The sequence below is a fragment of the Pleurodeles waltl genome, chromosome 12, assembly GCF_031143425.1.
Source record: "Pleurodeles waltl isolate 20211129_DDA chromosome 12, aPleWal1.hap1.20221129, whole genome shotgun sequence".
NCBI lineage: Eukaryota > Metazoa > Chordata > Amphibia > Caudata > Salamandridae > Pleurodeles > Pleurodeles waltl.
The window spans coordinates 527,940,423-527,963,743 of NC_090451.1; the positions used below are offsets into that span (position 1 = coordinate 527,940,423).

Here is a 23,321-nt window from a genome sequence, read left to right on the forward strand (position 1 = left end):
CCAAGTTGTTCTGCAGGAAGGGGAGCAGAAGTCTTTGGTAATAATTGATACTGTGATGGGCATCGCTTCCACTGGTTTTAGGCAACTGGCCGGAGCTGCTGTGTTGTGAGGACAGGCCTGTTTGCACTCTACTTCTTTGAGACCAGAAGCACAAAATTAAATCTTGGACATGCCGTACGATGCAGAAGCCTCATTTTGGAGTCCTGTTGATGAGGCTCTCCAGTCCATCAGGTCAGAGACTGAGGCAGCAAGATCTTTGGGTATCATCCAAAAAAGGTGCCTCTAGTCCTGTCGAGGAGTATGATTGTTGGACCAGGCCCTTTCTGCAGGGTCGTCCTCAAGCTTTTTGCCTTTTATCCTACACTTTTTACTGAATTACTTTTTTGTTGGCTTTAGGACTCTGACCACTTTACCACTGCTGAGCAGTGCTAATGTGCATGTGCTCTTTTCCTAAACCATGAAGACATTGGCTTAATCCACAGTTGGCATTTAATTCACTTATAAGTTCCTAATAAGCTGCACTACCTTTGCCCAGAGCCTGTAAATTAAATGCTACTAGTGGGCATGCCGCACTGATTGTGCCACCCACTTCAGTAGCCCTTTAAACCTATCTCAGGTCTGCCATTGCTGAGCCTGTGTGTGCAGGTTTAAACTGCCATGTCGACCTGGCAAGTTAACCCTCTTGCCAGGCCCAAACCTTTTTTTTTTTTTAAATACTTATAAGTCACCCCTAAGTTAGGTCCTAGACAGCCCCAGGGACAGGGTGCAGTGTATGTAAAATGTTGGATATGTCCTTTTAAGCTTTACGTGTCCAAGTAGTGAAAAACTCTTAAATAGTTTTTTCACTTCTGCAAGGATTATCCCTCCTATAGGGTAACATTGGCATTGCCTTATATTTTATAAGTGTAATTTCCAATTGGGAAGAGAGATGGGACCTCCAGGTTGGGTGTTTCTAGAATCACAATTTAAAATCAGAATTGATGGTGAAGTTGGACTGTATATTGTAATTGCCACTTTTAGAAGGTTGGCATTTTTTAAACTTTAAATCATCTAGTGCCATCTGTCTATCTCTGAATACACATCTGGGTAGGTGACAGCTGGACCCTTGTGCATTCCCTCCAGACAGCCACAAGCAAAGGAAGCTTATGTGAGACTGAGTGGCCATCTGCATGTTGAAGGTCCATCCTGGGCAGGATGGGAGGGAGGAGCTGACACACCTGAATGGGCTGGACCCTGAACCCTTACAAAGAGCTGCATACCCCTCTGCTGTGTGTCTGGAGCCATGGCAGGGACTTTGTGCACTGCAAAAGTCTCTCTTTGAAGTCTCCCGTACTTCAGAGGCACCCCTGGGTATAAGAATTGGAGTTCTGACCCTACCAATTCACTACACTCCTGGACCTGTGGATACTCTGCCAGGAAGGAGCACTGCTGCGTGCTGCAATGATTGCCACTCTGCTGAGCAGCTACTCTGCTGAACTGATACTCTGAAGGAGCTGCTGCCTTCCTGTGTTGAGCTGCTGCCTTCCACCCTCTTGCCTGGGAAAGAAGAACTGGACTTCCATCCTCACTGTGCTCCCAAGACCCCAGAGTGACTCAAAGGGCCAGTCTGATGGCCTCCTTATCTGAGCCCCAAGGACATAACATAACAGCCCCCCCACAGCTTCTGGACCCTTTTTCAACAAGCACCTGACCCCCAAGAGGCACCTCTCAGGTCCTGGGCACTTGGAAGTGTTTTTTGGCTCCTAAAATCAAGCTTTTAGGATCTTCGCGAACAGGCCGGCTCGCACTGGAATGGCACAGCTTGCACAAAGAATCGATGCAAGCTGCCGCAAGTTCATCTCTTTACACAGCACGCATCGCCTGCTTGCGACTGCGAGTCTCCAATCCGCCATCCGCGACACCTGGTCAACTCTTCACACCCAAAGACAACCGCCAGCAACGCTGTCCTTGATCCAGTGAATTTATTCCCCACTCCCAGCAACGTCTTCCCCGCAAACTGGACTCTTGGCTTAACTTTAAGAAGGCAAAACTTCAGCAGGACTTGTCTCGGACTATATCTGACCAGTGTTCCAATTTCAAACAATGACGAGAAGGCATGCACTCATATAGAGCAAAAACAACAAGTGATGGACGGAATGCTGAACATTGTCAAACACTCACCCCCAGTCATAGATCTGGGTTTAATCCATCGTTCTTTTGCTCACCATGCCACCCCAGTTTGGACCCAGCCATATGCAAATCAGTCTTGACCCTGTTCCTCATGGGAACAGTCCAGACCGAACTGCCAAGCCAGGTCCTCACTGGACCGGAAACAAGCATCCTGGGACCGGTTTCGGGGTTTCACCCCTCATCAGCCAGGCTAGCTTGAATCCAGTGGCATGGGAAGCACGGGACCCACGTCTGGGCATACCCTTCCCACTAAGGGTGACAAAGCAAAAACCACAAGTGATGGACGGAATGCTGAACATTGTCAAACACTCGCCCCCAGTCATAGATCTGGGTTTAATCCATTGTTCTTTTGCTCACCATGCCACCCCAGTTTGGACCCAGCCATATGCAAATCAGTCTTGACCCTGTCCCTCATGGGAACAGTCCAGACCGAACTGCCAAGCCAGGTCCTCACTGGACCGGAAACAAGCATCCTGGGACCGGTTTCAGGGTTTCACCCCTCATCAGCCAGGCTAGCTTGAATCCAGTGGCATGGGAAGCACGGGACCAACGTCTGGGCATACCCTTCCCACTTAGGGTGACAAAGCAAAACAACAAGTGATGGCATGGGCAGCAAAAAAACGATGGATTTAGGCCCAGATCACTGTACTGGGGGTGAATGTTTGACAGTGTTCAGCATTCCGTCCATCACTTGTTGTTTTTGCTTTGTCGCCCTAAGTGGGAAGGGTATGCCCAGACGTGGGTCCCGTGCTTCCCATGCCACTGGATTCAAGCTAGCCTGGCTGATGAGGGGTGAAACCCCAAAACCGGTCCCAGGATTCTTGTTTCCAGTCCAGGGAAGACCTGGCCTAGCAGTTCGGGCTGGACTATTCCCATGGGGAACAGGGTCAAGACTGATTTGCATATGGCTGGGTCCAAACTGGAATGGCATGGGCAGCAAACAACCGATGGATTTAGGCCCAGATCACTGTACTGGGGGGGAATGTTTGACAATGTTCAGCATTCCGTCCATCACTTGTTGTTTATGCACTCATATAGATCCTTGTATCATTTCCAGTAAAATCAAGACCCATCACTGTGTCAAACAAGGGTGTGTGCTGGCTTTCTGCTCTTTTTCATTTTTATATCTGTGATCTACTGCCTGAATTAGACTCCATTGGTAGCCACGCACCAAATCTTGCAAACCGCTCCATAATTGTTTTGCTCTATGAGGACGACGTAGTCCTCCTCAGTCAAACAGCCATGGGGCTACAAAGATTGATTAATGCACCGCGCTCAGGCAGTTCAAACACAATTACAGTAAACGTAGAAAAAGCAACATTGTAGTGTTTGGAAGAAAAAGAAAGAAAACGGGTGTCTGATTCATGGACAAAGACCGTTTGGCTCAAACTAATACATAAAAATTAGCATTGATCCTTGCTGGCTGACAAAGAAGGTCACCTAACTCATCTCAATATGCTGAAACCAAAAAAAAATCTCTCTTCAATTTACCTTTCAAACCCTGTTAAAAACAATAAAACAACCTACTTATGAAGCCATCTTAGTCAAGATAGTAAGCACAAAATTAATTCTGACGCTGGCTTATGGTACAGAAGCATTTCCAGGGGGATTTGGCATCCTTTTTTTTTTTTAAGCAAAGTGCAGAGTAACACCTTCATGTCTTTTTATCAGCTGGAGCACTGCCAAGATTAGGCTGTAATACAAACTAAGTGGCCAACAAGTTGTGCAGGAAGGTAGTCATCTAAAATATATGGCATGAGCTGCCAACATAGGATCCTTAAAGAATTTAATCTGGACAGAAACAATGACCTGTAACCCACACAGCCATAATCGCTGGTCAGATGCCCTTACAGAGGGTCTAAAATTGCAAGCTTCAGCTGATTTATGGAACCGACGTTTGCCCCATCATCAGTTCAAATCCGCACTAAATAAAGTGGTACATACAAATTACTTTAGGACGGATCAACAGGTTAAGGAGAAGAAAGTATACCCACTTCGTCATTGACAGCTATGAGCTATATGAAATTCAAAGACACCTTACGGAACCATTTATTGTTTATTACAAAGTGAGGTTTTGCAAGATTAGGAGGGTAAACTGAGGTTTTGCTATATTCGGATGGGACGACCGTCTGCCATCATGGGTGACCCAACCAGCCGCCAACAAGTGTCGCCGCATCAGGAAACAGCACATTTTTTCTACATTTGTCCTTGTCTATTCAGTGAGCGTAGATACTTTCAATGGCCTCTGATTCACCAGGTGATGAAGTCGATTCAGGCGGCCATTGACTCCATCTTAAAAGGAGAGCATTCCCAAGCAATAATACAATTTCTAAGATACTTGGATATAGTAGAAAGATCATTAAGGAACGCAGATTTGTCACCTTGCCCTGCAGGAACCTAGCCTACCCCTACTTCGATGAATTTTGCTGATCCAGTCAATCAATCAATCAATCAATCAAAAAATGTCTTAAGCGCACTACTCACCCGTTAGGGTCTCAAGGCCCTTGGGGGGGGGGGGGGGGAGTTCTGGGGGGTTGCCGGTTACTGGTAAAAATACCATGTCTTGAGGTGCTTTCTGAAAGTTAGGAGGTCCTGGGTCTTGTGTAGTTTGGTGGGGAGGGAGTTCCAGGTCTTGGCGGCGAGGTGGGAGAAGGATCTGCCACCGGAGGTGGTGCGTTGGATGCGGGGGAGACTGTAGCGAGGGCGAGGTCAGCGGAGCGGAGCTGTACAGTTGGTACGTGAAAGTTTACTTGTTCGTTGAGGTAGGCCAGTCCAGTGTCTTGGAGGGCTTTTTGAGCGTGGACGAGGAATTTGAAGGTGATCCTTTTGCTGATGGGCAGCCAGTGTAGGGATCTGAGGTGGGTGGATATGTGTTCGTGGCGAGGGAGGTTGAGGATGTGACGTGCGGCTGCGTTTTGAATTCGCTGGAATTTTCTTTGAAGTTTGGCTGTGGTCCCTGCGTAGAGGGCGTTGTCGTAGTCCAGTCTGCTGCTGATGAGGGTATGGGTGACCGTTCTTCATGTTTCTAAAGGAATCCATTTGAAATTCTTGCGTAGCATGCGAAGGGTGTTGGAGCAGGAGGATGATATGGAGTTGATTTGCTGGACCATGGAGAGAGATGAGTCTAGAACGATGCCAAGGTTGCATGCGTGGGTGGTGGGTGTTGGGGGGTGGTCTGAGGGTGGTGGGCCACCAGGAGTCATCCCATGCTGTCTTTTTGGGGCAGAAGATGATGATTTCTGCTTTGTTTGAGTTAAGTTTGAGGTGGCTTGCTGTCATCCATTTGGTGATGTCGAGGAGTCCGGCGTGCAGGTTCATCTTGGCAGTGGCTGGGTTCTAGTTGAGGGAGATGATGAGCTGGGTGTCCTCTGCGTGAGAGATGATGGTGATTCCTTGGGGACGGAGGATGTTGGCGAGGAGGGCCATGTAGATGTTGAAGAGGGTGGGGCTGAGGAAGGATCCTTGGGGGACCCCGCAGATGATCTTGGTGGTTGGAGATCGGAAGGGAGGGAGGTGAAGTCTTTGGGTTCTTTCCGCGAGGAAGGAGGTGAACCAGTCCAGGGTCTTGTGTTGAATTCCGGAGTCAAAAAGGCGTGCGCGGTGGGTCTGGTGGCACACCGTGTCGAAAGCTGTGGAGAGGTCTAGGAGGATGAGGGCGACGGTCTTGTCCTTGTCCACTCTGGTCCTGATGTTGTCTGTGCAGGCGATGAGGGTGGTCTCAGTGCTGTGGTTCTTGCGGAATCCAGAATGGGAGGCGTTGAGTATGTTGTTTTCTTCTAAGAAGTGAGACAGTTGGGCGTTGACTATCTTCTCAGCGACCTTTGTGGGGAAGGGGAGCAGAGAGATGGGACGGTAGTTCGTGAGGTCTTCCGGGTCTGCGCTGGGTTTTTTGAGGAGTGCGTTGACTTTGGTGTGCCTCCAAACGTCAGGGAAGGTTGCGGTGTCGAAGGAGCTGTTGATGGCGGTGCGGAGCTGGAGAGCGATGATTTGGCTGGCCTTGTCGAAATGTGGTGGGGGCAGGGGTCTGTGGGGGACCCTGAGTGGATGGAGTTCATGGTTTTTTCGATTTCTTAGTCGGTGGCGGTCCAGGTGTGTAGTTGGTTGGTGTGGGAGGGCGTTGGGTTGTTGGTCGTATCGGTGGTGGTGATGGTGGGTGCTGATGCTGTGAAGCTGTTGTGTATGTCTGCGATTTTGAGGTGAAAGTAGTTGGAGAGGGAGTTGCAGAGGTTTTGGGTGTGTGGAGGGTCGATGGTGCTGGATTTGGGTTTGGTGAGTTCTTTGACGATGGCAAAGAGTTCCTTGCTGTTGTGTGTGTTGTTGCCTACGCGTTCTTTGTAGAAGGACCGTTTGGTGGTCCGGATTAGTTGGTGGTGTTTGCGCATGGCTGTTTTTTGAGGGTGCAGAAATTGCTCATTGAGGGTTCTTAGTGCCAGGCTTTCTCAATTTTACGGCATTCTCGTTTGGAAGCTTGGAGTTCTGTAGTGAACCAGGGGGCGGCCTTGACGGAGCGGGTGTTGTTTCCTTTCAATAGGGCAAGGGAGTCTGCGCAGGTTGCTAGCCATTGTGTGAGGTTGTGGGCGACAGTGTTGGGAACGTTGGTGATGGGAGGTGGAGCTTGTGTGAGGTTGGCGATCAGGTGTTCTTTGGAGATCTTGTTCCACTTGCGGTAGGGTTAGTGTGCTGTTGGTGGTGGGTGGGGGGTTTCATGAAGGAGAAGTGGACGCAGTGGTCGTCAGTGCAGTGGAGTTCGGTGGTGTGGGTGAAGGTGATGTGGCTGCTGGAGGTGAAAATTGCATCAATCGTGTGTCCTGCTGAGTGAGTGAGTGGGTGAGGTGACCAGTTGCTTGAGGCCGGGGTTCGTGAGGCTGTCCAGCAGGGTTGTGGAGTTGCAGTTGTGGGTGCTTTCCAGGTGAAAGTTGAGGTCACCAAGAGTATGTAGTCTGTGGAGGTGAGGGCGTGGGAGCTGATAGTATCTGCGATGGTGTCGCAAAATGGGGGGGCGGGGTCCTCATGGCCTGTAAATGAGGGTTCCTCTAAGGGTGGTGTTGGCGTTGATGTGTATTAGAAAGTGTAGGTGTTCTGCGCTGTCTAGGGTATCGTTGGTGTTGGTGGAGATTTTGATGGTGTTTTTGTGTATGATGTGAACCTCCTCCTGGCTGTTTATACGGTCTCTACGGGTGATTTTGTAACCTTCTGGGATGGCTATGGCTATGGCTATGTGGGGGAGTATGTTGTGAGCAGGTCCTAAAGCTCGATGGCGTGTTTGTGTTCGGAGCGGGTGTTAAGGAGGATGCAGTTAAGGTGGTTGCCCGGGGGTTGGTTTTATTGTGGTGCATGTTGGTGGTGTTGGTGTTTGTGTGAGTGCAGGAAAAATGGCATGAGTGGCATGTTAATGGTCCATGTGTGTGCTTAGGGTTGGCCTGGGCGCAGGTGGGGTGCTAGACTGGGTTGAGGGCAAGGAGTTCTGTGGAGGAGTAGTGCTGCTTCGGGGGGTCGGAACAGCATGGACCAGGGGGACAGGCGCGGTCCAGGCTCAGACGGACGCAGAAGGGCTTGCTTCTGGCGTGCCAGCGGCGGGGCCACGCAGCGGCCGCCATTATGAAGGGAAAGTGGGAGGGAGGAGCAACTGGGAGGCAGGAGGGAAAGACCAAGGGGGCGCGAGGGGGGCGGGGCCACAGGGGACGCAGCGGCAGGGATCGGGAGAACCAACAAAAGCCGGCTGGAAAAACAGCCGGAAACGCAGAGGGCAAAATGAAGTGGAATGGACAAAGTGCACAAATACAGTCAGAAATGAAATACCAAAAACAAAATACTAAGCGAAGTACAAATACAAAGTGCAGAGTATACTAGATATGCCTACCACTAGGCACCAGGGATGAGGCACAGGCAGGTGCCTGCGGGTGGAGGAGGGCCTCGAACTTCCTTCAGGCGGCAAGCGGTGGGGTCAGGGGCACGGAGGCAGGCTGGTTGAGCCAAAGTGGACTTCTGGCCAAAAGCAGGTCGGGGTCACACAAGGCTCCGCAGCAGCCGCCATTAAGAAGGGGAGGTGGGAGGGAGGAGTAGCTGGGAGGCGGGAGGGAAATACCAATGGGGGCGTGAAGGAGGCGGGGACACAGCAGCAGGGATCGGGAAAACCGGCAAGAGCCGGCTGGAGAAACGAGCAGAAACGCAGAGGGCAAAACGAAGTGGAATGGACAGAGGGCACAAATACAGTCAGAAACAGTGCGTGAAACGAAAAATGAAATACTAAGCGAAATACAAATACAAAGTGCAGAGTACACTAGATACGTCTACCACTAGGCACCAGGGATGAGGTGCATGCTAGTGCCTGCGGGTGGAGGAGGGCCTCGAACTTCCTTCTGGCGGCAAACGGCGGAGTCAGGGGCACGGAGGCATGCTCACCCTCACGTCAGATAAGTATGGTGCTATATCAGCTGATGAAGCTTCCTTTTGAGCCAATGCATAGGGCAAAAATAAAATTTCTCTCTTGGAAGGTAGCCATTCTTTTAGCTCTCTCTAACATCAGCAAGAAGAATAAGTGAAATCCAAGCCTCCATAATCAAGGAACCATTCCTCCAGTTCACAGATGACTTATCTCAAGGACAGATTCTCATTTTATACCTGACGGGCCATCTAACTTTCATCTAAATGGGCCAGTAATGTTGACAACGTATTTTCCAATCCCAAGTTGCGTCAGAACATTATTTCATACTGTAGATGTTAAAAGATATTTGAAGTTTTATATTGACAGAACCAAGCAATTTGGGATGTCTGACCAGCTGCTTTTGGCATTTGGTTACCATAAAAAAGACAATTGTGGTTATAACAATTTGTAGCTTGCTCGATGTCTGCCATAGTGTTATGTCAAAAAGAATTAAGTTATCCTCTTCTAGAGAAAGTGAAAGTTAATCCAGCAAGAGATGTCTCTATATCTATAGCCCTCTTCTCCACTGTGTCCATAGTGGACTTATGCAGGGCGGAAAACCAGGCACACTTTTATGCACTATTACTCCTAGTACAACGCGATACAACAGCAGGACAAGTGCTTCTATGCAGGGTTAGACTGGTCTATAGAGCAATCTGTTAGTGCCCAAGGGGTTGATCTGACAGCTCAGTGTGTGTGCCGTTTTGTTTCTGTTTCAGGACCTGTTTTATTGTCTGCTGGGCTGGTTCTTAAAGTTTATTTCCCTCATATTGAAACAAATATTGCCAGCAGCAAACTCAAATCTATGTAGTCTTCCTTATCTTGCAAATCACATATACAGTGCGTCTTTACAAGGGCAAAACTGCTCAGTTTGCAAACATTGTCAACTTTTTAGCTTTCTAATTCACTAATGGGGGCCACTTTTATTTTTGTGCCCGTGCCTATTTTCTAGCCTAGTAAGAGTCTGCTTCTATGGCATCTATTTTAACAAGGTAAGCTTGTTTAGCCTTTGTTACCGTTCAACAGCTGAATAATGCTCAGTTTGCAATTATTGGTTGTTTTGATTCAAGCATGTCATTTTAAGATCCAATCATGGAGAAGAAAAACATTACTTACTGTAACTAAAGTTCTTCAGTATTGGTAGCTTTCATAGATGACCAAACCCTTCCCAACTCAGGCACACCTGTAATCAAAAAAATGGCTTTAAAACTTGTACTATGAAATTTGAATTGTGGTGGCCTGGGTGGGGAGAGATGAAGACTGTGCTTTGATATGATTGCCTGAGTTGTGGATATTTTATAATGAGGTGAATAGGCTTTTGTTGTGAGTATGTTAAAGCCTTTCTGTGTATGTTTAATATTGTACTGGTCACTATGTTTGCTGTCTGACTTCCATCTTGACAACAGTGTTGATTCAAGTATGTGAGTCTGTGCCAATTACCAGTACTGGAGAACTTTAGTAAAAGGTAAGTAACATTTTTCATCTTGAGGATCAACATAGGGACTAAATGCATCTTCTCCCTACAACTAGATCACAAGTGTGTAACACTGAAGTACTCCAACAAAGTATTTTATTAGCATCACTAATTAATTGAACTGCAAAGCCTTTTAGATTATTAGGCATTGGCCAGTAGTGTGATTAGCTAGAGACCAATGATAACCAAATTCTTCTAAACTTTTTGTGAAACAATTCTCTAATTATATTAATGACAATGACTGAGGAATAACAATGTGAGGAACTCAGTTCTAAAATGTGTCTTCTTTGCAGCATCTCAAGCCCAAGAAACTGTTACTGGTCAACCAGTTCAAACCGGAGCACTCAGCATTGAGGCAGTAGCAAAACACACAGCAGAAGGAAACCAGATGTCGGAACCCAAGACCGGCCCTCAGTCTCTTATCTCGAAAGGTGCCAGGGGAAGCTTAGATCGGCGTGGGGGTAAATCTGAGAGCCATATTGCGCAAAAGCAGCATACATCTGACCATTCCCAGGTGAGTAAAGTTCCACAAAAAGAGGATGTGATCAAATATTACAGGGCTTTTCTTTGATATTTGGTATTCAATATAAATGAATACAAATTGGGGAAAAACAAGCTAATTAAACAAGACTGACAAATGTTAGGCCTGGTCATTTGCCAAGCTGATTAAAAAACAATTTAATGATGTCAGATGAAAATGCCACAAGCCCATTGTAGAATCTGAAGTCTGTAGCCCAGCATTTATTTTTTTAAAGTTACTTTTCCCAAATATTAAACAAATCAGTTTTTCAATGGTAAATTAGCTTACCAAAATAAAGAAACTAGCATAGTAAGCACTTCATAAAATTAAAACAAAGTAAACTGCATCTTAATAAAGTTACCTAGTCAGAGTAGATTGTTTCTGCTGTGTTCATATGAGACACGTTAAGTTTAAAAAAGAGATCATTGCATTGAAAATTCGTAATTAAATAAGCATTGGCAGACGTAATACATCTGGTTTTGAATATGGAGTTACAGAGCTATTTGCTTTGCCATATGTTATAGCCATAAAGCATTCCATGATGGCCTCTAGGGTGTGCACTTGCATGTACATACACAAAAGGCCATCTTTGAATGGTTTTGTTATACTTAATAGACAAATACTTTCAAGGGCAGGTGTACAAGAGTGCACAGGCACCAATCTTGTATTTTCTTTTGTCATAAAGTATAACATAAACCGTAATAAGATTGCCACCCAAGCACTGTGCACAAACCTGAGTAGCCATCTTGGAATGTTTTGTTGTTACACTTTAACATTGTTTTACCATTCCAAGATGGCTGACAACCATTTTAGATTAGTAAAATGATAAGTATGCTCAGTTTTCCATACACATTAAGACAAGCAAGCATGCCCATAATAGTGTTCAATTAGCTGATGGGCCTGCGGTAGTAATAACAAAGACAATATTAATAAATATAATAATCAATTAAATAAAATTAAACGTCCAATGAGCCTTTACACTGAAGTGCAAACATTTCTGTCTGTATGACCACATTGTGCACAACCAAAATTGTCATTGCTTTCACAATTGAGAGCCAGTGACTGAAGTGAGCTGACTTACTGCCCCTCTCTGTGTGGAGTGATAACCAGAAGCAAAGTGCGACTGACAATTTATTTGACCTTTCAATACAGACAGCAGACTGAAAGACCCACTATATGCATCCACGCTGTAAATGAATTTTCCTTTTAGGAAGCAGTAGTCTTTCTAGACCATAATGCTGCCTTAAAGGGCAGACCTACAGAGTATATGGACTGGGTCCACAGATGACATGGCAGAAGAGCTGCAAGTTGAGCAAGCGATGCCTGTTTAAAAAAAATGAGGTTACATAAAGTGAAAGAAGATGAGAAAGACAGAGACTGTGTCAGAATATGCTGATAAAGATAGCAGAGGTCAGCTAGTAAAGACAAAGAGAACGTTTAAAGGTGGTGAGGAATATATCTCCCTGCTTATCTGTAAAATACAGAACATCTGTAAAAATTAAAGAAGTATTTGAATATGATGTGTGCAGCAGTAAGTAAAAAAAAAAAAAAAGAAAAAAAAAAGAGGGATTTAAGGCGAATGCCCCAAACAAAATCAGAGTAACAGATGTTGGCATTTATCTGACTGGACTAGTTATCAGCCAGGGAATGACTTCATGATGAAAAGTTTGAAGAATTTGGTTAGTCAGAATAGGTAGGCACTTGCACTCCGAACCTATAGTTCAGGTCCTTGAGGATTTAAAATCGGTTGTTGTTTGGCGAACACAGCACACAGGTGAAAAGGGTTATACATTTTATTCCACAGATTACACTCGTTGATTGATTATACATTTGCCTCCCGATCTGTATGCCCTTGGGTTGGCTCATCTGATATTAAAACACAGGTCCTTTGTGACCATGCCCTGGGGACTGCTACACTGCTGCAGTCCCCTCTGGAAGCTCCCCCTAGTAGATTCTGGAAGGTAAACCAAATAGCATTCTGAGATGCCTTCCTTAAGAGTATATAAAGGGAGTGGTCAAAAACTATTTCAAAGAGAATTAAACTGGAGGAATCTTATGGGCAACTCTATGGGATACTCCTAAGGTAGTGATTAGAGGCAAACATATTAGCTATACTAGGACCTTACTCCGCCTGGCTAGATCTAGAAGAATAAAACTTGAGAAATAAATAACCAAATTACATCACAAATGTAAGCATACTTGTGCTTAGAATCACAAATATCCTTACGCAGAGCCAGAGGGGAGCTGGAAGTGGTGTTGACCAAATCTGCTGCCCACAAACTCTTAGAAGTGAAACAAAAGTACTATGAGAAAGGTGGCGAAGTTGATAGGCTCTTAGTCCATAAAATATGCATATAAACAAGGCAAAGAACCACATAACCTCAAAAGTAGACGAGGAGGGACATCTACACATGACTGAACAGGAAATTTTGGCAAATTTCGCCACCTGTTTTGCTGCCCTCTATGGAGGCGATTATGATGTGAGCACTTACAAGATAAATATCTTGCTACAGTTCACTTCGCTGAGAAAGGGAAGGCACTCAGAAGAGAGAGACCAACCAGTAATGGTAGAGGAGTTGACAAAGGATATAAAGGCGCTCCCCAGTTATAAAGCTCCAGACACTGATGGATTTCCTAATTCCTTCTGTAAGTCTTTCTCAGTGTTTCTTTCACCCTACCTGTCTAAGATCTTTAACTTTGATATAACTATGATGGAGTCCCTCCTTATGTTGATAAGAAAGCCAGGAAATCCAAGATGCCTTCCTTAAAGAGAATATAAAGGAAGTGTGGGATTAATTGCACCATAGCCCTCCTCAACAGCAACTTGAAGGTCTGCATTAAGATCCTGACAGCCAGGCTAAAGGGGTGTGGCCTTGATTGATATCTCCATACCAGCCAGGTTCATCAGACAACAACACACAGGGCACAATATCTGACTGGATATCATTGTAGTAGACAGTGAGAAATATCAAAACAACTTGTTTCCCCTCTTTCACCCCCTGTTTAAAGACCTCGACCTATGGTGCAGGTTGGAGATTTCATGGATGGGTAGGATCAACTGTATCAAGGTGAACATTCTACCTCACCTGCTCTATCGTTCTGTTCCTGCCAGTGAGGATTCCCCCGGAGGTCTTGAAATCATTACAAACAAAAATGTTTGCTTTTATTAGTGACAACAAATCACCTCACATTGCGTAACTTGTTTTAGTAAGGAGCCCTATGGAAGGAGGAATGGGAGTCCCTGAAAGTGGATAATGTGGCCCAGCTTACCCTGCCAGGCGTCCACGATGCTCCTCTGGTTATACAATAAGTCTTCCTGAGTTCAGTGGCTGGTCTTGTGTTCTTCTAGGTTCGGGTGATTGAATTAATACTCTGCTTCCAAGGGTCACAACCAGCTGTGCTTCACTGTTACACACTACTCCAGAGCAACAGCCCTCACCTGGCATAGGGCATCATGAACAGTACCCATAGAGCAATGGTCCCTCAGGTCACAACACTGCACAGGGCGATGGCACTCCTCTTGTGACAGCGCTGCCCAAGGGTGAAGGTCTTAATCTTCACAGTGGCCCCCACCTAAAAAACAGGGGTCACAAACAGCACACACAAGGTGATGGTCCTTTTGGGTCACAATATTATACAGTGTGACTGCCCTCTTCCTGTGACAGCAATGCAGCACAGCGATGGCCCCTTTTATTCACCGCTGCCCCCACCTGACATATGGGGTCATGGACATCACACATAATGTGACTGCCCCTTCACGTCACAAAACTGCATCGGGCGACAACCCTCTTCTTGTCACAGTGCTGAACCATGTTGTTGCCCCTTACCTTCATTGCAGCCTCCACCTGGCATATGGGGTCACAAAAAGAAGCACTCGGGCATGCAGCCTGATCGGTGCAAGGGTCTTCTACGCAGTCCATCACTCTGTTTCAGGTTCTACTCCATATGATCCAGACTGATCCTTTCTCCCTCCAGGCCCTCTCCTCCTTCTCAAAGCTGGTCTCGACAGGCAGGGAAATGCTGGTGCTCCAGGTTCCATGATGAGTGGTCTTGATTCTACTGGGTGATGATGTCACCCAGCATAGAGACTAGCAGACCGAAGTCATTAACCTGCACAACGTTGTGCTGAGCTTCTCCACACTGATGTACAGCTTCAGTTTGACTATTTTGGATGGCTCAAGCTCTCCTTTTTATAATTGATTTACAGACAAAGATATGATTAAGTGCCTGACTCTCAAGTTCGTGTTGAAGTGCCCACTTCTCTAACCCATCCTTGATAGCACCACAACACAGGCCATGGGCGTGAGTAGAGGATTGCACCTGGATGTCAGCCTCACTGATATGCCGGACAAATAGTTACAATGGCCATTATCCATGTTCTTTATGATTCCCCAGCCCCATCACAGCAAGCACTTACACACATGCCCTGCACAGCACTGTGACACTGTGTAGGACAAGGGTAAGTTAAACACAGAGCAGCAGAACTTTACTTGAGTGGACTGGGAAGCCTTACTCCATTGACCAAGGTAAAAAGGCCTGTTCAGTCTATTGATCACAGTTACAAAAACCCAATATGCTTTCACAACCTCACTCATGCTTCTAGACTCTGGTAAGGGCTGTAGCTTTTTACCACATATGAGGGTAGCGGTTTGGTTACCCCTTCCGTCCAACAAGACCACAATCTGTGAGACAGTCCTAGGTCATGGCGCAGACACATGATTGCTGTTCGTCCTTCATTGACATCCAGCATCCAGATATTGTTGCACTTGGGCACTCAGGGCAGGAGTGAGCATCCATCACCGTGTAAGGGGTTGTTTTGGCTCAACACTATGCCATGGAACCCTTCCTAGAAAGAATAAGACAAAACAGTAAAGCAGACATCATATCAAATACATACTCTTTACCTAGGCATATTATGTCCTCATTCTCCACAATAACCCACAAAGATGAATACCTTACTAACTTCAAGTCATTAACTTGTTTGCTGTCATCATCTGCAACCTATTAAGTAGGTACAAAACAGATCCTCCCTCTATCCTCTGCTTGAAACATAATTTTACAGTCTATAAATTCAGATGGAGCCCATTCCATGTCATCATCTTCAGATTCATATTCCCTTTCGCAAAAGGCTTAGTGGTTGGCAGAGAAAGGTCATGTACTTTCATATTTTTGCACTGGCACTAAGCACTTTATTCCTTACTGAAACTTGAGAAATGTATGATGTACTGTTTGCTGAATCAAACAAGACAGAAAAGATCAGGTAACCAAGATTACAATGGACAGTATGGCATTTTTTTTTTTTGGGCAAACACTATTAGTAAATACCACTGTCCATAGTAGACAAGTTTAATAAAACATCTAGGTCTATCAGCACATTATTACATACCATGGATATAATTGAATTTTCTTGCACCATTGAATTTCTGCTTGCAGTTTGTTTAAAGTAATCAAAGATAGAAGAGGAAGCTTTTATGTGAAGGATGCAAGTTTGCCATTCTTTGCTTGAGAGTGAGTAGCAAAATTAGATTTAACCATCCTCATTTATAGAAAGCAGTAAATGGCCTAAAGGCGCTCAAATTTTGGATGGTATGAAAATGGCATAGCTAGATCTATCAGCTATGTCAGTGCTTGTTTTATCTTTGTGGCTCTGCTTACTAATCATAGAAAAGCCTTGTTGGCACAAGAGATTTACCACTGAATGTCATGTAATTAGATCCGTGTTTAGGATTAGGAAAGTTGCTCTTTAGAGGTAGTCCCTTCTTGAATTAGATGGGTGAGTATCTTTAAGCAGTCCCTCCCATTTTCCATCTTTTCAAAAAATTGCCCATTTCCATTTTGTCACATTGCTCCATTTTTGCCACAGCAATTTTGCTTTCCCAACTCCTCCTCTCAGACAAAATCTCATGTTTCTTTGAGTACCAGATCTCCATGCATAGTAAGGAAACTCTTTTTTTTAGCACTCTTTCACTGGTGAATTAAAAGTCTAGTTCCCAGAAAGTAAGCAGATACCATGTTAACTTCCTCTCAAGACCACATTGTCATCGTACTCACTGCTAGATAAGAATCCAACGTGTTGGCAACTAAATAAAAGTGACATAGGTTCTGCTGTGTGCCCTGAGAGAGAAAGTTAAACTCCCTAAAGTTTCCTTAAATGATATGTTCTCGTTTACTGCTTATTTGTCTGGAGCTTGGATATCGATGGATTCCTGAAATCATCCTTAGCCTTTAGGACTTAATTTGTCTCTGGAAACGTGGCTGTACATGTCACTTATACAACCTCCTAAACCGTTGTCCTTCTGTTTCTCAGTGACATGTTAATCTGGTATACTCACACATTATGTTCCAGCCTAAAACTTTGTAACATGGATCTATATGTGGATGTGCTTACGCATTGCTTCCCCCCTCTTTTCCTTTAAGGCCAAAAGCACCCACTACATAATGCAAATGCTGCTTGCTTTTGTATAAATAAGTGTATGACAATATGCTGCTTATGTTTATGTATTATGACAATGTGCTCGGAATTGTTATATTCATATATTATGTACTGTTCTACATTAGACTTATTGGTTTCTTATATGGCAAATTGTAACTAACAATTTTCTGAGATTAGTCTGGCACTACAGCATGTCACAGGTTAACATTCTCACAATAGAAAAGGGCAGGTGCCTTCTGCTTTCTCAGGCAAAATACATTTATTCATCATCCATTGAACCTGTTTTTCCACCATCAAGAACACAAGCTGATAAGCTGAGTTTTCACTGACAAAATGTAGCTTTATATGCCTTAGATTACCTGCCTACACTAAACAGGTACACGATGAAGTACTGCATCCCTGTTGATGGCAGACATTATTTTTTATTACCAAAGAATTAGTAGGAAGGGGAATTATATTGAGTTTAACAGGGTGCCTATTTTTAAATTGTTTATATTGTTACTTTCTGTTCATTTTTTCTCAGTACAGCTATTGTGATATTTATTACCATTATTTGTGTATATTCCAAACTAGCCTGGCTTTAAATAAACCTTATGGAATACTGGTCCAGATTTCTTATTTGTTCAATTTGGTGTAAGTATGAGGGGAACTCACAAAAATACCTGTGTCAGTGACCAGTAATGTTCGTTCCTAACCTGAAGTCTTTTAAGGTACTTTTGTTAGATATTCTTGGGATATCTCCTGTCTTTTTCCCCCGTTCTGAAAGGTAGGTTGGTATACTTACACTACCTGGGAGCCATGGAAAATCGTCCAAGCTTGCTCGACTAGCAACAAACTAAACTAGATGAGTGCTTTGTAGTAGGATTTACATCTCACTGCAGAATCTGAAGGTTTTAGACTCTTTCCTCTGAGGAGCCACAGTAGCTTTCCCACAAATATAGAGTTTTCCTTCAGCTTGTTCATTCCAGGGAAATGTAAACTAGGGAAGTACTTGACACATTAAGATCTCTGAAATTCTGTCTGGAAAGAACAACTGCTTCCAGAGTTTCGGTACATCTCTTGATAACCTAAGGAGGGTCATCCAAAAATACAGCAGAAACCGCTACTTCATGATAGTATGTAGTATCTCAAGTTAACACATGAATTCTTATACATTATCACACATGCAAGGATAAAAAAGTGTTTGCATTTAAATCAATTAAGAACTTCAAATTTTGTTAAGACCATCATAAATCTACTATTAGATAAGCTACAAACCATTAGAGTTCAGGCTTTGTACAGACTAATGCTTATTTGACTAGATCAAAGGTGTAATTGATACCCTGACCATGGGAATATCCTCTTGGTCTGTTACGAAACTCCCACTCAGGGGATTTAACCTTTCTCACAAAAGTCCATATTTCTTTGGCCAGTTTATGCATGCTCTTCCTCCCCACTATGAAAGTCTGCAAAGGTGTTCGCTAATTTGGTTAACTGTCTGAAGTGTTTTAACCTATAGCCAACATGGTACCTCGAGTTTTACTCGGATCCACTTGAGGCAGGAGATGTATTCTTTCAGACCTTTGGAGATACTGTGCTACACAAGCACCAAGTTATGTCTGACCATTAATTAACTCTATTCCAGGTCTGAAACAGATCTAGTTTTCTGTTAGTATCCCTACTGCTGCACCCTGCCCTGAAACAAGAGGGTGATGTACATTGTGTTAACTAGCAAGGATCTGCTGTCCCTGACAGGGAGCAAGGCTCAAATGGCTGGTGCCTGCAAAATTGTTGTCTCGAGGAAATGAGTTAGTTATACAACAAGAGATTCTCCACCGAGCTTGCCAGACCCAAACTGTAGCCCTGTTTTGCAATAAGGTCTAGTTATCAAGTTCTTAGGATTTGTGGAAGATTACCTCACCAAATGTCTTGTTCGGGAGGGACTCTGTTTTTTTTGTTTTTAACAATAGGATTCAGAGTAATGATATGTTGGCTGAGGTTGATACATCAGATTCCAGAACCTAGTTCACCTACTGCTAAAGGGAGTCTTTCGGTTGGGTGCTTGCACCAGGCCCTGTGGGCTCCCCTGTCAGCACCAGTAGTCGACTTGTTTGTGTTTTTGTGACTTTGGAGACCTTTTAGAACAGTGACAGGTTTCTCATTGAATGTTTTCGAGTGCCTGCCTTGCCCCTGATGATCAGAATGCAGTGGCCACATTGAATGTATACTGGAATTCAATTTGGGACAGTTCTTTGGCACTGTAAAACCTTATGTTTTTTCTGTGGTTGGAAATCCCATTAAATCCTTGAGTGGATGCAACCTTTGTATGGTATGGGATAATCTCTGCAGATTCCTTGCAGCCTAGGCCCAAACCACCCAGTCCCACCCTCACTTGCACCCAAGGTTGCTGAGAAATTCTCACTGGTAAGGCCTATTCATATCACATTATTATGTTCTATCTGACACCTTTAGCTCTATTTGCTGAGACCGTGAATACAACCATAGTAAAAGAACTGAGATTCAGACTTCTGAGGACAGCTAGGAACAGTCGTACCTGAATCCTTAGGTTACCTTTTGTCCTTTGGTGCCTCTTATTTGAATTACAGCACCTTCATTTGTGTGCCAGACATTCATTTTTCTGGTGTTCCTTATTTTAATTAATGTGTATTCCCCTTATGTAAATAAATGCATTGTTTTTAAGACAGATATTGTTCAATGTACATAATTTATATCATCATACTTTTGTGTATTTACAGACCTACTACTGCCTCCTGGATTAATCCTTGGCTGTTCAATCTTTTAAATCTTGGAGATAAGGGGAGTAGATTGATTATCTATTTGGATTGCAATATTACCTCAGGTCCTGGGACACTAAATATAAGGCAAAAGGTCTCTGCCACGGATAATGCCCAGTAACTAGTGAATGCCCCATGACGCAGAAGAAATGTTTTACAATCTTCTGTTTCATTTTCCACAGACACAAATTACATTGATCAGAGATGCACCTCTTACCAGGTGGTAATGGAGAGGTTCATAGTGTACCTTTAGATTCTAACCATTAAAAGCAATTGGGTAACATGTGAAGAACACATGCATAAAATATACTGCACCAAAGGTGAGCCAGATTAATCTTTTAAACTCCCCACCCCCTTGCAGTTAAAGTAAAGATAGCCTGTAGTTCCACTGGATTGATAGTATGAACATCTTTTTTAACATCAAAGAAAACATGATCAGTCTAGGTCACCTCAATTATTAAAATAAACCCTGATGTTGTAGAGGACTATCTGACATTACATTCACTTTTGTGTCCCTATATGTGTCAGGAGTGAAGAGTGCCGTAGCTTGAGTCACATTCAGTATCCTCATGGTCACAAGTGAGAAATACGTGGCCTTCAGCTACACAAGATCTTCTAGAATTGGGATATTACAACAGTATAGCTTATTGTGACCAACACCCACAATGTCAATTCTTTAAACTCTGATACAATTAGTACAGATCACTGTCGCAAGCATGTCAGAGCAGTATTTACAAATCTACACTAAAACGACTTTATTGGGAACATAGACTACTTGTAGAGCACAGATCTTTTCATCAGCACTTTTGTAGCAGAAGAGAGTAAGTGCAAATGGACTAACAGGTTGAGACCGTGTGAGAAACAAGACCTGAGGGCCTTGTGTCCTAAATGTCAACTTGGACCATACTGACACATTTTGGCTGTCCTTTTGCACCTTCACCTAAAAATAGCACTCATTTTGTACATAAAAAAAACACAGGCACGTTCCTTACAGACCACTTCTCTTTGCATCAAGGATTTTCAAAGAGGAAAAGAGTTTCAGATTGGATGCCTTCAATGAACAGGAGCAAGACCCAAGGCAAGAGACTGCAGGAGTTGGGATTTTGGATCCTTGTCTTTGATCTTACCTACACAATCCTGCAGTGCTTCCATCCACCTCCCCATCCTACAAGTAGTGACAAGCGTATTCAACTTTTGAGAATCTCATTTTACATATGACTGCAAATCATTTCCCCAGCCCTATAAAACAGGAAAAGATGATCAGAGGGGACTACCAGGCTTGAGAATCAAAACCAGAGACAACCAAAACTCAGTATAACACCAAACCACAATTATGTGTAACAGTTTTAGAGCCTCAAATTAGAAGTAAGTAATATCATAGAACATTCCTAATCCTCCCAACAAATGAAGGACGTACAGCACAAAGGCTATCTGGGATAAAGCCTCTGTTGGTGTCTACCACACCTGGGACCTATCCTGGTTCATAGGCATGAGGTGTCCTGCGATACACAGCAGCAAGGTTTCCCCACTGCTGCACGTCAGCATTCCAGTTTGCCCCACCTCATCTGGGCTGTTCAGAACAGGAGTCGGGCCCTCAGTCCAGAATGCTGCATACCTGGCAGACCGGTTACTTTCTGTATTTGTTTCAGAAACACCCTACACACTTCAAGAATTTCCTCCTCCTTAGCTATCTTTCTCCAGAGTCGTCCTTGTGCTTTTGTTCCATTCTGGGCCCTTAAGGTCGGGCATGTCCTGCTGCAATAGAATGTCAGTGCCATGAAGGAGCAAATCGAGTACTTGACCAGATCCCTTGAGTTATGCTGTGTGGATTTATAGAGTGAAGCTAATCACCCCTGTGTGTATCCAGGTACTGGGCAGGGCAGGGCTGATGGGGAGGAGGAGATCCTGCCTGTTTGTTCTGGAAGAGCCATGTCTTGAGGTGCCTTTGGAAGTCCATGAAGTAGGTTCTGAAATGCTGCTGGAGGTCATTCCAGGTTTTGGCTGCGACGTATGAGAAGGAGCATCCTCTGCTTCTGGCCCTCTTGATGTGAGGGAGGTGTGCTCTTGCTTCTGACACAGATCAAAGGTGTCTGGTGGGTTGGGAGAAGTTTAGGCGGTGATTGAGGTACACTGCACCATTGTTGTGGAGCGCTTTGTAGGTGTCGGTGAGTATTTGGAGCTTAGATTTTACCTGAACTAGGAGCCAGTGGAGATCACTGAGGTGTGGAGTGATGTGGTTGTTTTGTGAGATGGTCAGGTTGTATCTGGCGGTGGCGTTCTGTGTTTTTGGAGTCGGTGTAGAACATGGGCTGGGGTTCCAAAGTAGGAGCGTTTCCGTAGTCAAGTCTACTTGTGATAAGAGCCCGGGTGACTGTTCATCTGGTGTTAAGTGGGATCCACTTGAAAATCTTGTGTAGCGTCCACAGGATGTGGAAGCATGGTAAGGAAACAGCATTGATCGGTCTGCTCATGGAGAGGTTGGTGTCCAGGATGATCCAGAGGCCCTTAGCAGGCTGGGTAGGGGACAAGTTCAGATGGCCATCAAGAGGCGTCCCAGTGGGAGTGGTTGTTGACAAAGGTAAGGACTACGTTTTTTGTTGGTGTTGAGATGGAGGCAGTTGTTTTTCATCCAGGCAGTGACGTTGCTCATGCAGTTGGTGAGGTTTGCTTTGGAGGTGCTGGTTGAGCCAGTAAGGGAGAGGATGAGCTTTGTCGTCTGCATAGGATACTATTTGGATGCTGTGAGTGATTTAACGGCCCACCGTTTACCATACCACTCACAGAAGCCAGGAGTGCCCCCACCTGTATCTAATGTTGGTCCCCTTCAAAAAGAAGGTGATTGGGTGAAAGATCTTCTTGCGTGTCTTGTAGCATGATCAGCTGGTCATTTATTGCAATTAAGTGGGAGCTTCTTCCAGATCCAGACATCGTCTGTCTTGCGTGATCTCAAGCGATTCCACTTTGTGCCCCAAATCCACTATATCTTTCCATTTCCATCAGGCTTTGCTTAAGATCAGTTCAAACAGCTCCCATCTCATTTTGTAGACCTACCAAGAGCTGGAACATGAAGCTTTTAGTAACTTTCTCACCATTTTATGGGGCAAGATGGTTGTCTCCCTGACATCGTACCCCATTTTTTTTTAGACTGTTTTGAGCTTCCTTCACCTTTCTTCTTACTGGAGGCCTAGAGGAGCCTTTAATGGATGAGTTACGTCTAGGCCTTATGGTGCCATGGATTGCAAATCCTGACCCAGTATCATGGAGTTGCCGCCAAAGACGAGCCAGTCACACAAGACCCGCCAGTATATTTCGCTGCACACAGGCTATGCCAACCCCACGCCTGTATTCAGGGCGTAGCCCTAACCTCAACGCTGTCCGCAGCTTCCTTTGCGGGCCATGGTCACTTGACCAGCTAAGCCCCTAATTGTTCAATTGGTCCCCCCTCCCACCAAACTGTGCAATGTTCAGACTCCTCAATAGCCCATGGATAAGGGATGTGGCAGTCTTTATTCATTGGCCTATTCCCT

At 44.7% G+C, this 23,321-nt stretch overlaps 1 protein-coding gene across 2 annotated transcripts in view; it reads left to right on the forward strand.

Annotated features, from left to right (window-relative positions):
• Positions 1-23,321, forward strand: part of HYDIN (HYDIN axonemal central pair apparatus protein) — a 2,122,366-nt gene that overhangs the window by 1,326,619 nt on the left and 772,426 nt on the right. For both annotated transcript variants that reach the window (XM_069217473.1, XM_069217472.1), the window contains one exon: positions 10,361-10,581. In XM_069217473.1, the coding sequence (XP_069073574.1) occupies positions 10,361-10,581 (221 nt within the window). The remainder of the gene's footprint in view (positions 1-10,360; positions 10,582-23,321) is intronic.